General features: G+C 68.9%; 2 protein-coding genes across 2 annotated transcripts in view; one reads left to right on the plus strand and one right to left on the minus strand.

The window, feature by feature from the left end:
* The window catches only part of CCM2 (CCM2 scaffold protein), a 38862-nt gene extending 36267 nt beyond the window's left edge, over nucleotides 1–2595 (plus strand). Inside the window, exon 10 of the mRNA XM_075492187.1 lies at nucleotides 1867–2595. Coding sequence (XP_075348302.1) covers nucleotides 1867–2147 — 281 coding nt within the window. The 3' untranslated portion in view covers nucleotides 2148–2595. The remainder of the gene's footprint in view (nucleotides 1–1866) is intronic.
* Nucleotides 2596–4937: 2342 nt separating this feature from the next.
* Nucleotides 4938–13729, minus strand: NACAD (NAC alpha domain containing). The gene is made up of 10 exons (XM_075492181.1): nucleotides 13480–13729; nucleotides 9070–11813; nucleotides 7200–8520; nucleotides 6588–6824; nucleotides 6401–6489; nucleotides 6231–6314; nucleotides 5660–5806; nucleotides 5439–5570; nucleotides 5223–5345; nucleotides 4938–5083 (listed from the first exon to the last, which is right to left on the minus strand). Exons 1-10 carry the CDS (start codon nucleotides 13556–13558, stop codon nucleotides 5069–5071), a joined length of 4971 nt encoding a protein of 1656 aa, XP_075348296.1. The 5' UTR covers nucleotides 13559–13729; the 3' UTR covers nucleotides 4938–5068.
* Between the last annotated feature and the right edge of the window lie 806 nt (nucleotides 13730–14535).

Below are 14535 nucleotides of genomic sequence, written 5' to 3' on the forward strand. Positions count from 1 at the left end.
CGCTGGTAGTAAGAGAGAGGGCTCTGGTCCTTGGTCCAAGCCGTTCTGGTGTCTGTGCCGTTCACCCGGGCGTATTGAACCGCATGAGGTTCAGTGGAGAGGCCGTCGCAGTCCTGGAGAGAAGGTGCGCGCCCTGGCAGGGGACAGGAGGGACCCTTTCCTTCCCCTGCGTTAAAAAGAGGCCGAGAGCCTCAGGGGCTCGTCAAGTCCCTCCTGCTCAAACTCCTTGATTTGATTTTGGCTTTAATAAGCTGAAAGAACATCAATAACAGAAGCCTGTGGGGTTGGGGCAGGAGCACGTGGGCCTGACCTGGCGTCTCGGCACCGGGGCAGGCGGGATCTCGGCTGGGCGCTGAGCTGACCCACGCCCCGACCGAGGGGCCGGAGGGCCAGCACCCCGCGTGCCAGCGCTTCAAACAGCCCGGGGACCAAAACGGAGATGCCTCTTGTTACTGAAAAGCTCTGGTTTCACCCTGTTTTAACAGCAGATCCGCTGAAAGCGCTGGGGGTTGTTCACTGGAGTCGGCGTGCCGCAGGGAGAGCCGTCCCAGCGGCCGGCTTCTCTTTCCTTTGTCCTGCGGATCCAGCAGCGCAGCCGGGCGCCTCCGCCAGCACAAAGGCATTTTTCTTTTCAACGGCGCGCGCAACCGACTCGCTTTTAACGTCGCCGGGACCAAAGCCAGTACGACGGCAAGGTCGCTGTGCTGGGAGGCTGACTTTATATTGGCTGCACGTCACCGAAAAGCAAGATCCCGCTTGCTTTTCCCAGCCTGGGCAGTGGCACGGGTGCCACGCTCTCCCGGGACAGAGCTGGGCTGAGCACCGGCTGCTGCCCACGGGTTTGACGGGGCTGAGCAGTGTGAGACGGAGAGGTGAGGAGCAGCAGACCTTCTGCCCAGGCTCCGACTAGGCTGGAAAGCTCCCGTAAAGGTTTTTTTCTTTCAGTTTTTACAATCGTAGAATCATTTAGGTGGGAAAAGACCTTTAAGATCATCGCGTCCAACCATTTTTTTGAGTACCCAGAGTTTTCTTCCAAGCAGTTTGTAGCCCTAGAGCTGGGGCTGACTATGGGAAGCAAGGCAGAGGATCTCATTTTTTGGCCGGTAAGGACACGCACCATGGAGAGGGTAGGGAGAGAGACGATGCTCGGCCGGGCAGCTGCTCCGTAATTGCAGCCGGGGCAGGATGGGGCCCAGCGGGAGGAAAAGACATTTTAAGTAGCCTTCGCTTAAACACTTGCTACTGAGGACTCTCGCCCTACGGCTAATTACAAAGACAACCAAGTTATTTAAAATCCTCAAAGGATAATTACCAGCGTGCCTAACCTGCGTCCCGGTGACCCTCTCTGCTTCGCAGCGGGTGACAGCCACGCTGCCGGGGACCCGGCAGGACGCGCAGAGGGAGACGGGACAGATGTTCCCGCAGCCGCCCTGCCTGTGCTCCGTCGGGCGCTGATGCCGTTACAGCGATAAGCTCAGTAAAGCCGGGCAATATGTTTCGGTGAGGAATTAGCAGACGAGCTTTTCAAGCTTGGAAAATCCCGCTTTAGCAGGATTTTGTCCTCCGTGGGCAGCGGCTTGCAGTTCTCAGGGTTCTAAACGGGAGATGTGGCCACAAGCCGGAGACCCCAGTGGTCCCCGTCCCCCCAAAACGGGCTCCTCTGCCGAGCCCTGCGCCGTTTGGGGGAGCTGGGGCACAACGTTGCAGCTGGGCTCTGCTGGAGGGCTCAGAAGCCCCGGAGAATTTCAGTCAGCTGAGCAAATCCACGTGGAAATGCGTCCCGGGTGCCCCCGCTGCGTGCCCGTGCCGTACGAAACGCGCGACGGCGCTAACGGTTTCCTCCTCGTGTTTTCTTCCCTCGTCCAGGTCTTCGCCCCTTCATCCCCGAGAAGGACAGCCAACACTTCGAGAACTTCCTCGAGACCATCGGGGTGAAGGACGGCCGGGGCATCATCACAGACAGTTTCGGGAGGTACAGGCGGACTCTGAGCACCACCTCCAATTCCACCACCAACGGCAACGGCGCTGCCGGCAGCTCAGATGACCAGTCCGTCCCTTCGGAGGAGGACGAGTGGGACCGAATGATCTCGCACATCAGCAACGACATCGAAGCCCTGGGGTGCAGCATGGACCGCGATTCCTCCTGAGAGCGAGCAGGGGGAGGACGGCCCCGGCAGCTCCCCGTGCCGGCGGGGGCTGGCTCCGGCACCCTCCCGCCCTCTCGGAGAGACCCCGCAGCGGTGCCCGTATCCTGACCGGCGTTCTGGAAGAGGTTTTTGGGGCTCGATCAGGATGTAATTACTCTCCCATCCTCACGAATGGCTCCGAGCGGCCATCGGCAGGCGGCCAGCGCCCTCTTACCGTGCCGGCACGCTGCGGTGGAGAACCCCCGGGGCAGGAGCCCGGCCCGCGACCATCCCTGGTTTGGTTTTGCCGGCACACACGTGGGGAGCGAGGCCGGGGAGACAAGTCGGCTACAACCCTCCGCCTGGTTTACAGTTTTGCACATGGTATCCCTATTGTAACTGCTCTCTTCCTCCTCCTCCTCCTCCTCCTCCTCCCCCTGTTTTTGAATGAAGTTTACCACAATGTGAATTATTTAAACCTATTGTCGATGTTGTCGAAACATTTCGGCTCCAGACCCACGGGAGATGCTGCCGATGCTGTGGTGGTAGCAGATGTCGGCCGTGCCGTGGAGCTTCGTGCTTGTGGCCTGCAAACCCTGACACCCCCCCCCCCTCTGGCTTTGCTCAGGAATATCGGGGGGCCCGAGGGAGGCGGGGGGCACGCAGCCCCTGTTTTACCCACCAGCGGGCTCGCGTGTGCCCACACACAGCGGGTGCCTGCCAGGCCCTCGCCTTCCAGCCTGCCGGGAACAAGGACTTGCCCCACGCACTCCCCCCCCACCCCCCCGAGTCTGGGGGACCCCACGGTCCCCCCTGGCACCCATCCTGGGGTTCACGGTGCTGCCGGGGCTCCCCGGGGACCGTGCTGTCCCCCCGGGGCCACCGCTGGGAAGGGAAGGCCAAGCCGGGTCCCGCTCTGGAAGCCTGGGGAGGCTGCAGGGTGGGGTGTACATGTTGTACATAGATTTTACACGCGGTTATAAATACACACTTATTTTTTTATCTGCCAGAGGAACCCTCCTGGGGGCCCCGCGGGGGAGATGCCGTTTGCGGGGGGCACCTGAGAACGGTTTGGGGGGGGGGGGGTGTCCCCAGTTATCCTAGAGCCACAGCGGGGAGGAAGGCTGGGGCTGGAGGAGGGATGGGCCAGCCCCGGCAGCACCCATGGGTGGCTCTGGCAGGCCGCGGTGGGTGCCGGCCAGCCCCTGCGGTGCTGGCGCTTTGAGGCCAGACGCTGGCTCAGCAGTTTTGGGGGATCCAGCCTCCTCCCGCGCGTTCCTCTGCTCTTTGTCCTGCAGGTTTGGGTCCCATCCACCCCCCCCGGTTTGTCCCCAAAGCCTCCCCTGCCCCCCCTTCAGGGTGCCTTTAACCCTTGCTCTCCCCTCACAGCCCCCTTCCTCCCCACTTCACCAGTACCCTTACTGGTGTCTCCTCTCCCTCCCATCACAGGCAGAGAGCAGCCTTCATCCCTCCATCCTCTCCCTCCCCGTTTTCGCAGGCACCGGCCCTCGGTACGATCCCGCACGGAGCCACCATCCCACCCTGCTTTAGGCTGGGCTCGGGTGACCCCCTTCTGCTCCTGGGGGGGTCCCCACAGCCCCAAATCCTTCCTTCCCCCGGACTTTAAGGGGCGAACGCAGCCGAGTCACCCCGGTGCTGGGGTGTGCGGCTCCCCGGGGACTCACCTGCCGGGGTACGGCGCGGGGGGCTCCTCCCACAGCCCTCTCCTTCCCGTTTCGAGGCTGATAAACTGGAGAGCAGGCGAGGGGGGGTCCCAAAGGTGGTCCCCCAGCCCCTGGAGGAGAGGGTTTGGCCAGGACACATCCATCCCAGAGAGCATCTTCCCTAGGACCGAGCCTTGATGGAGAAGCTCGAGGTTTCCTCCTCCTGGCACGCGTTTTCACCGTCTGCCAAGGGAAGGGGAGATGGGGGGGTCCCGGCTCCGGCGTCCTCACGATCTGGGGACCAAGATTTTCCTTCTTAAGCCCAGCAGGCAGCGGCGCGGGGCTGGGGATCGTTCCTTAGTGCCTTTTTATGCATTTACAGCTTCAAACCAGATCACAGGTGGACATTCAAATCATTGAAGACTTAAAATTTGGGAAAAAAAAAAGCCCTATTTTTGACACGATTGTATACAGAGAGCTATAAAACGCCGTAACAGCTCGCAGTGGTGTGGGGGGTTTTTTTTAATACTTCAAGGGGAAATGGGATTTAATTCTGGAAATAAACCCTGCCTTGTAGCGTTCTGGGCGCGAGGAGATGGCAGCAGCCGGGGGGTTTCTGCCACCTCCCTTTATTTCCCCATCACCACCCCGGTGGTCCCGGGGGGGGCCGTGTATGTTCGCTTTCTGTACGGAGTATTTGTTACAGGTAAATATAATTCTGCACCCGACGCTGGTTTCGTCTCATTGATAAAGCCCTCGCTCATCCCCCTTGGCCTTCGTCAAAGCCCGCCCTTCATTAAGCCCCTCCAAATTAACGACAGGGGGGCAAAGCCCCCGTGCCCGACAGAACTGGGGGCTCTGCCGCCCCATCCAGCCCCACGCGCCCCCCAACGCCCCCGAGCCGGGGGGCTCCCAGCCCACCCTGTGCCTGCTCCCGCAGCCACGCGTCCCACCACGCTGGCCCCGACCGCTCGCCCCGGGGCACTGCCCCCCCCCCCCAATGCCACTGCTGGAAACAAGGGGTACCCTGAGCCCCCCCCCCCCAAACACCTCCAGAGACGGGACCCCCTGGGAGATATGGGGCTGGGGGAGCTGTGGGGCAGCCCGGACCCCCCCAAAATCACCACGACGGGAGGCAGTGTGCGATCCAAGTGATACATGAGGCCATTTATTGAGCGTTACAGACGCGGAGGAGGAGGATGGGGGGGTCTGGAGGAAGGACGGCGGCAGGGGGAGTAACTGTGCACCTATACAGGGGGGCCGGGACACCCCCAGCCGCTACATGGTCAGCTCCTGCGGGAGAGAGCGAGCAGAGCATCAGGGACCCCCCCACAGCACCCCGGGGGGGGGTCTGCGCCCCCAAATCATGCTGGGAGAGGCAGGGGGTACCCCCATTTGCAGCCCCCCCCCCCCCCCCTTCCCGGCCACTCACCATGATGGCATTGACGATGTCGTTGTTGTTGTGCCGAAGCGCCCGCACGGCTTTGGGGCGCGAGACGTTGGCCTGGGCCATCACCAGCTCGATGTCCCTCACCTCCAGCCCCGTCTCGTCCACCTGCGAGGGGGGACATCACCGTCACCCCCCCACGGCACCGAGCTGTCCCCGCGTGTCCCCTAGACGCGGGGGGTCCCTCTCCCCAGCACCCACCTCCTCCTCCTCCTCGCTCTCCTCCTTGATGGTGAGGGTGGGAGCCGTCTCCGTGATCAGGGGCGAGTGCTCCATCGGCACCTTGAACTTCTCCGCCGCCGCCTTGTGCACTTGCTGCGACAGGTCCTCGATCTGCGGGGACGCGGGGTCACCCGCCGGTCCCCAACACCGGCCCCAAGGATGGGACACCCCCCCCCAGACCCCCCCTTCCCCGCCATCACCTTGGCTTCCCCGAAGACGATGTAGATGTCGGACGCGGGGCTCTTGAAGACGTCGGGTTTGGTGATGACGAAGAGGATGTTCTTGGACTTGCGGATGGTGATGCGGGTGACGCCGTGGATCTGCCGCAGCCCCAGCTTGGACATGGCCTGGGGACACACACACACACACACACAGGGGTGACCCCACGTCCCCCCCGTCCGGCATCATGACACCCACAGCACCCAAAGAGGGGGGGCTCCACCCCCCCCCGCAACACCCCAAAACCCCTGGGACAACAGCAAAAGCAGGGATGCGGCACAGTGTTGGCCCCCGGCACGGCCAGGCTGAGCCCCCCCCAGAATGGGGGACCCCACATCACCCCCCCACCCCAGTGCTGGGACCCCCCAGCATGACCCAGAGACCCCCCCGGAGCCGGAACCTGCACCCCAACGCCCCAGGGCTCTCCCCATGCCCAGGGCTGATCCCTCCCCCACCCATCTTACCCCCCCCCCCCCCCACCTTGGGATGGGACCGGGACCCCCAACCCCAGCGGGGGACCCCCAACCCCACCCGGGGGGGGTCCCCTCCCACCTTCCTGGCCTTCTTCTCGCTCCGGCTCTGCTTGGCCTTGCTGACCGTCTCCTCCCCGGTGCCCAGCGAGTGGGTGAGCTGCGCCTGCCAGAGATCAGGGGGTGAGGGCAGCCCCGCCGCCCGGGGGGGGGTCCCCACCGCCCCCGTCCACCCCCCCAAAAAACCCCCACCTGGCTCTGGGCCGGCGGCGGCTCCGAGCCCTCGGGTTCCTCCAGCTCCGGGATGGACTCGTCGTTACTCTCCGACTCGTTACACGACCCTGCGGCCAAGCAGAGGGGTGGGATGGAGATGGACGCTCTCCGACACCCCAAAAACATGGGGTGGGGTGGGACGGGACCCCCCCCCGACGTCCCTCACCTTTATGGTTGGCCTCGCAGCGGCGGGGGGCCGGGGGCTGCTTGTCCTGGCGCAGGGTGATGCCGGCGGCTTCCCGCAGGCGCTGGATTTCGGGGCAGGGGTACGGAGCCTCCGTCTCGCTGGAGGAGCTCGACTCCGACTGCAGGGACCCCCGGGGGGGTCCCCGGCCGCCGGCGCTGCCTGTCCCCGCCTGCCTGCCACGGGCCTCCTTCTCCTTGCGTGGGGAGGGCTGGGGGGCTGGGGGGGGGGGGGGGGGTGAGCTGAGCTGGTGGTGCCCCCCCCCAAAATCCCCCTCTGTGGGGGTCAAACCCAGCCGGCTCACCCCCAGCACCCACCCCGGGACCCCCAAAGGGGACCCCCAGCACCCCACCAGTGGGCGATGCCCACCCTGCTCCCACACAACACCCCACGGCAGTGGGGTGGGGGGGGCTGACAGGGGAAAAAAGGGGCTGAGCTGGTGGTGCCCCCCCCCCAAATCCCCTCCGCGGGGTCGAACCCAGCGGGCTCACCCCCGTCACCCACCCCGGGACCCCCAAAGGGGACCCCCAGCACCCCACCATGGGTGATGCCCACAGCGATGGGTGGGTGGGTGTTTTGGGGGGGTTCTCTTACCCTCAAGGTGCTTCCTGGAGGGCGGCAGGACAGACGGACACTCCTCGCCGGCGGGGAGCCCTGAGGTGTCCTGGGGGCCACGGGCCGGATCCGGGCACGGCGGCGGCGACGGCGCGAGGGCGCGAGGAGGCACTTGGCTGAGTTTGGGGAGCGGCGGGCAGGGGGCCGGCGGCGGGCTGGGGGGGGCTCGGGGGGCCGCTTCCCCGGCCGGCTCCGAGGGGGGCTCGGGCCGGGCCTCCCCCCCTTCCCCGGCACCGGGCGCGGGCCGGGGGCCGGACGGGGCCCCCGCCGTCGCCTCCTCTTCCTCCTGCTGCCCGGGGGGGGCCGGGGGCCGGCCGGGGGGGCTCGGGGGGCTGCCCTGCCCCGGGACTTTGGCATCGGTTGCCCCAGCAGTCTGGCCCGGGGGCTCGTCGCCCGGCCGAGGGGTCAGGGGCCGGCGGGGGGCCGGGGGCTCCGCCGGCACCTCCGGGGGCCTGGGGAGGAGGCGGGGGGCCGGCAGGTCCCCGAAGGAGCCCTGCAACATGGCGGCGACCCGCTGCCGGTCCTCCCGGCGCCGCCAGGCCGCCCCGCTCTCCAGAAAGGCACCAGGTGGTTGGAGCAGTTCGAGGGGGGCCGGGGGGACCCCCACGTACACCTCCCGCTCCGAGGCGGTGAAAATCACCGGGGGGATGGCGGGGGGCGAGGCGGGCAGGCAGAGGGCCAGGCGGCGACGGGCATCCTCCTCCTCCTCCTCCTCCTCCTCCTCGTGGGAAGATGGGGGTCTGGGGGGGGCAGCCGCCTCCCCCGCGCTGTCCTCGGGGGCGGTGAAGAAGCTGGAGTCGGTGCGGGAGCGGGAGGTCTCCAGCAGCTCCGGGGACGACTCCTCGGAGGAGGCGGTGGCCGCGTCCCACTCCTCGGGGGCTTCGCCGACAGCCCCAGGGGGACCCGCCACGGGCCCCGGGGCACCCGCGGGGGCCTGCGGGGACTCGCTGGCCGGGGCCACCCCGTCCACCAGCTCCTCGCCGGCGTCGCGGGGTGCGGCTGTGACGCTGGGCGGCGGGACGGGCATTGCCGGCGGCGCGGGGTCGGTGGCCACGGTGGCCGGTGGGCTGGGCGTCACCGATGGCTCCAGATCGGGGTCGGTGGCCACGGTGGCCGGTGGGCTGGGCGTCACCGATGGCTCCAGATCGGGGTCGGTGGCCACGGTGGCCGGTGGGCTGGGCGTCACCGATGGCTCCAGGTCGGGGTCGGTGGCCATGGTGGCCGGCTCGGCTGGTGGGCTGGGCGTCACCGATGGCTCCAGGTCGGGGTGGGTGGCCACGGTGGCCGGCTCGGCCGGTGGGCTGGGCATCACCGATGGCTCCAGGTCGGGGTCGGTGGCCGGTTCGGCTGGTGGGCTGGGCGTCACCGATGGCTCCAGGTCGGGGTCGGTGGCCACAGAGGCTGGCTCGGCCAGTGGGCTGGGCGTCACCGATGGCTCCAGGTCAGGTTCGGTGGCCACAGTGGCCGGCTCTGCCAGCGGGCTGGGCGTCACCGATGGCTCAAGGTCGGGGTTGGTGGCCGGCTCAGCCAGCGGGCTGGGTGTCACTGATGGCTCCAGATCGGGGTCGGTGGCCACGGTGGCCGGCTCGGCCAGCAGGCTGGGCGTCACCGATGGTGCCAGGTTGGGTTCGGTGGCCAGGGTGGCCAGCTCAGCCGGTGGGCTGGGCGTCACTGATGGCTCCAGATCAGGGTCGGTGGCCAGGGTGGCCAGCTCAGCCGGTGGGCTGGGCGTCACCGATGGCTCCAGATCAGGGTCGGTGGCCACGGTGGCCAGCTCAGCTGGCGGGCTGGGAGTCACCGATGGTGCCAGGTCAGAGTCGGTGGCCGTGCTGTCCGGCTCATCTGGCAGGCTGGGCGTCGCTGATGGCACCAGGTCAGGGTCAGTGGCCATGGAGGCCAGCTCAGCTGGTGGGCTGGGTGTCACCGATGGCACCAGGTCAGGGTCGGTGGCCGGCTGGGCCAGTGGGCTGGCTGTCACCAGTGGTGCCAGGTCAGTGTCCGGCTCAGCTGGCGGGCTGGGTGTCACCGATGGTGCCAGTTCGGTGGCCGCAGTGTCCAGTGGGCTGGCCATCACAGACAGTGCCAGTTCAGGGTCAGTGGCCGGCTCAGCTGGGGGGCTGGGTGTCACCGATGGTGCCAGGTCAGTGGCCATAGTGGCCAGCTCAGCCAGGGGGCTGGGTGTCACCGATGGTGCCAGGTCGGTGGCCACAGTGGCCGGCTCAGCTGGGGGGCTGGGTGTCACCGATGGTGCCAGGTCGGTGGCCACAGTGGCCGGCTCAGCCGGGGGGCTGGGTGTCACCGATGGTGCCAGGTCGGTGGCCACAGTGGCCGGCTCAGCCGGGGGGCCGGGTGTCACCGATGGTGCCAGGTCGGTGGCCATGGTGTCTGGCGAGCTGGGCATCACCAGTGGCACCAGGTCAGGGTCGGTGGCTGGCTCGGCTGGCGGGCTGGGAGTCACCGATGGCGCCAGGTCAGTGGCCACGGTGTCCAGCAGGGTAGGATTCACCAATGGCACCAGGTCGGGGTCAGTGGCCAGCTCGGCTGGTAGGCTGGGAGTCACCGATGGTGCCAGGTCGGTGGCCACGGTGTCCGGCAGGCTGGGCGTCACTGATGGTGCCAGGTCAGGGTCAGTGGCCGGCTCGGCCGGTGGGCTAGGAGTCACCGATGGTGCCAGGTCGGTGGCCACGGTGTCCGGCAGGCTGGGCGTCACTGATGGTGCCAGGTCAGGGTCAGTGGCCGGCTCGGCCGGTGGGCTGGGAGTCACCGATGGCGCCAGGTCGGTGGCCACAGCGTCCGTCTCATCATGGCCATCGATGGCCGCCAGCTGGCTGCTCCCCGCACTCACAGCGCCAAGCTCACGGTCACCGCCGTCGTCGCCGTCGCTCCCGTGGCCGTCCTGGGGCTCCCCGTTGGCCGGCGCCGCGGCGCTGTCCCCCCCCCACCCATCGGTCTGGGGGTCCCCGGAGCAGCGGCCGGGCGGCTGGGGGACGCTGCCGCTCCTCGCCGGCTCCGTGCCGGGCCCCTCTCCCAGCGCCGCTGCGCCGGAACCATCCTTCACCGCCGGCTCCTCCTCGGCTCCCGGCATCACCGGGGGCTGGGGGGGCCGCGCCGCTGGGACGGGCTCTGGCTCCCACGGGATGTTGGGCTCCGGGGCCGAGGCCTCCTCCAGCTCCGAGGAGGAAGAGGAGGAGGTGAGGAAGGTCTTGCTGTCCGGTTCCACGCCGCCTTCTCCGGAGGGTGCCGGGGGGGTCTCGCCGCCGTCCCGCTCCTGCGTCGCCGGCTCCGTCCGCTCGGCACCGAGGTCCTCGCCGCCGGCGTCCTCCGCGCCGGGCACCGCGCTCGGCAGCTCCTCGCCGTGGCGGTGCCGGGGGGACCCCTCCGGCGAGCCAGAGCCGGCCGGGGCCGAGCCGGCGTGAAGGTGGAGCTCGACGCCGCCGTCCCCAGAGGCATCGGCGCCGGGGGGAGCGGTGGCGGCGGCGGCGCCGGGGGGAGCCCCCTCGGCCCCCAGGGCGTGGTGCTCGGTGCCGTAGAGCCGCTCGTCCTCCTCGCCGTCGTAGGCGGCCGAGTCGGAGGAGGCGGAGGTGTCGTCGCGGAAGGCGAAGGACTCGTCCACCCCCTCGGTGATGGAGGTCTCGGACAGCGAGCGCAGGAAGGAGGCCGAGGTGCTGCCGCCCTCCTCCTCCTCCTCTTCTTCTTCTTCTTCCTCCTCATCGGAGAGGGGCAGGGGGGCCGTGCCGGGGCGCAGCGGGGTGATCTCCACCGCCTCGGCCTGGAAGAGCAGGCTGCCGCGGAAGGGCAGCAACGCCGCCGGGATCAGGCCGGCGCCGGGCAGCCCCTCGCCCCCCGATACCTCCCACTCCTCCTCCTCCTCTTCCTCCGGCGTCTGCCCATCATCATCATCCTCCTCCTCCTCCTCCTCATCCCGCGGCGGGCCGAAGGGGCCATCTTCCTCCTCCTCCTCATCCTCCTCCTCAGGGGACGGCGGGGTGAAGGCAGGGGGATGCTCCAGGCAGGCGGGCAGCACCTCCATGGCTTCGGCCTCCGCCAGGCCTTCGGCCTCGGCCACCAGGTTGGGGGAGCAGGACGGGGAGGTGCTGGCGGTGCCGGAGGAGCCCCAGCTGCCCCCCTCGGCCGTCATGTAGGAGCCGGAGGGCGAGGTGGGGGGCGAGCAGAGCCCCTCGCTCTCCCCGTCCGTCTGCTCCTCGGGGGGGGGCGGCAGCAGCCGGGCCCCCCCGACCCGGATGGGGGTGGAGGGGGCCGTGAAGAAGAGGTCGGGGTCCAGGGCGGGGGCGGGGGGCCTGCCCGGGGGGGGCTCGGCTGCTTGGGGATGGGGGGGCTCTTTGGTGGGCGTGGGGAAGGGGCAAGGCACGGCGGGCGGGGGAGGACCCCCCCGGAGCTCGGGGGCGGCGGGGGAGCGCGTCTCCTCCCCCATGACGATGCGGGTGTCCAGGGGGTCGGCGGGCGGGGGGGGCCGGCAGGCCTCGCCGGGGGGGACGGTAGCCGGGGGGCTAGGGTCGCAGCTAGCCCCCTCGGGCTGCGGGCGAGCCTCCTCCTTGGTGGGCAGCGGCGGGGGCCCTGCGGCCGGCGGGGGGGCTGCGGAGAGAGGGGAGACCCCCCCTCAGTGCCATGGGCCCCCCCCCCCCCAGGGCCACCCCGTGATGGGGGGGCCATGGGGAGCACCCAGCCATGCCGGTCCCCCCCCACCCAGGAGGGGGAGCACAGGGTGACCCCCACCCAGAGCCCCGGGGGGGTCACCCCGGGTGAGGGGACACCAGGGGTGACACTTTGGGGGGACACCAACAGCCCCCCCATCTCCAGCCCCTCTCTGGGGGCACAAGGATGCAGCTGCATTAAGGGGGGACCCCCCCATTCCCCCCCAAAAGCAAAGCCCAAGCCCCCCCCTTCCAGCATCACCCCTGCAGGGAGCTCCGTGCCCACCCATGCACTGAGTTTGGGGGCTCTCAGCCCCCCATTGCTGGGGGGGGTGGTCCAGCCCCCTCCCCACCCCATGGACACCCCAAAACCTGCCCCCCTCTGCCCCCCCCACGTTACCTGGGGCCCCCAGGGGCAGGTCCATGGGGCAGAAGCAGCTGGGACCCACCAGGACCCCCTCCGGCACCCAAACCCAGCAGAGCCCCATGGCCCCCCCGGGGGCTTTATAGAGGGGTGAGGGGGCGGGGCGAAGCCGCAGAGGCTGCTGGGAAGGGGGTGGGGCCTCACCTGGGTATTTAGCAGGCGGCTGGGGCGGGACACCCCCCCCAAAGGTGTGGGGTGGTTCAGTCCTGCGGCCCTGCCCCGGGGAACTGGGGAGCCTTAAAGGGTTAATTTGGGGGGGGCTGCCCAGGGGGTTCGGGGGCTGTGTCCCCCCCAAGCGCTATCTGGGGGGGCTGGCTCTGCCCTATAGTGGGGGGGGGCTGCTGGGATCCCCTTAACTCTGCCCTTCCCCATTGCTGCCTGCCTGGGACCCCACACACACACCCCGGGGGGGTCCCCACACCCCGGGGGGGGGTGTTTTGGGGTTCCCCCAGCTCCCACCTGGCACAGGGACCCTCCAAAGCGCCCTGCGCCCCCCCCCGCTGCCCTGGGAGGGGGGGAAGGCCCCACACCCCACCCCCCCCCGTGCACAAACCGGACCCTCAGCCCCCTTTTTGGGTGAGCCGCAGCCACCGCGCCCTCCCAGCCCGGCGCCGGGGGGGAAACTGAGGCACACGGGGAGGGGGGCAGCGGGGACCCCCCCCCCCAGCCCCGGGCATGTCCCGGCTGTCCCCAGCCCCTCGGGCGGGTGACGGTGACCCCTCGGGGGTGCCTGCGCAGGGTGACCTTGGGCCACGGCTCTGCACCGCCCCGTGCCTCAGTTTCCCCACCCTGCGGTCGCTGGTGGGGGGGGGAAGATGGGGCCGGGGCTGGGGCTGGGGGGCTCAGCCTCCCCGGGGCCTCCTGGTGCGGGGGGGGCACAACCCACGGCCACCCACCGCTGGGGCGGAAGGAGGGGGGATGTCCCCAAAGCCATGTCCCCAAAGTCACCTCCCGCCTTCGGTGCCAGTACGGCGGTGCCGGCTGCTGAGAGCCGCCGCCGTGGCTGGCCCTGTGTCCTCCATCCTCCATCCCTCCATCCTCCATCCTCCATCCTCCACCCGTATCCCTCCGTCCCTCCATCCCGCATCCCGCCATCCCTCCGTCCTTCCATCCCTCCATCCTTCCGTCCCGCCATCCCTCCGTCCCCCCATCCCCTCTCCCCACGGCCTCCCCTCGGCCTCACCTGCCTCCGATCCCTCCGGCATTCCGTTTTCCTTCTCCAATCCCCCCAACCCTTCGGTTTTCACCGATTCTCCAGGCATGGCGATGCCAGAGCCCGGCCAGGCCGGCCCGGGTGGCCGCCTGCCACCCCGCTCAGCCGCCGGCACCCTTGGCTGGGGCTGGGCGAAGGCGGCTGCGCCGGGAGAAGCGGAGCATTAGTGGGGCTCCGGCGGGGGGGCCGGCAGCGGGATCAGCCCCGTCATCCCAGATGATGTCAGCAGGATTTTTTTTATTTTTTTTTTCCCTTCCCCCCCCCCACCCCCCCCCCGCCTTTTCTTTCTCTCTGATATATTTTTTTTTTTGATCTCTCCGGCGGGGAGAAAGCGGGGTGTGTGCCAGGCACTGCGGCGGTGGGAGGGGAGGGAAGGGCCCACCCCGTCGCTGCTTGCATCAGCTCTTTGGGGGGGGGGGGGAGAGGGCACAGAGGGGGGGTCCCCAGCCTCAGTTTCCCCAGTTGGGCTGGGATTTGCTGGGAAGGGGGATGGAGGTGGGATTTTGTGCGTGTGTCCCCAAAAACCCAGGGGGCTGAGCACCCAGCGGTGCCCTGGGGGGGGCAGAGCCCCCCTAAAAGCAGCTGCGCTGGGCGGTGATGCCGGGCGTACGGGGGGGTCCCTGGTGTCCCCACCCTGCGCGGCCCCGGGGCATCGCCCCGCGCCCGGGTACCGCTGGGGAGGCAGGATGGGTGCCGGCGTGGTCGCCATGGGAACGGCCCTTCTCCTCCTCTCGTCTCCATGGCGATGGTGAGGAGGATGGGGATGGTTCCTTGGCAACGTGGGGGGGGGGGGGTACCCCCCTCTGGGGCTGGCGATGGGGAGACCCTGGGTGGACGGACAGACGGATGGACGGGAGGAGGGCAGGAGATGACCGGGAGGGACCGAGCCCTCCCCCCCCCCCCCAGGACCCCCCGTCCCAGCTGGGGACGCGCCACCCCCCTGCCCAGACCCGGGTAACCCCCCCCACGCCGCGGGAGGGGGCTGCACCCCCAAAAGGATGCTGAGGGGAAACTGAGGCACAGCCT

Source organism: Mycteria americana, chromosome 2 (assembly GCF_035582795.1).
Source record: "Mycteria americana isolate JAX WOST 10 ecotype Jacksonville Zoo and Gardens chromosome 2, USCA_MyAme_1.0, whole genome shotgun sequence".
Lineage (NCBI taxonomy): Eukaryota > Metazoa > Chordata > Aves > Ciconiiformes > Ciconiidae > Mycteria > Mycteria americana.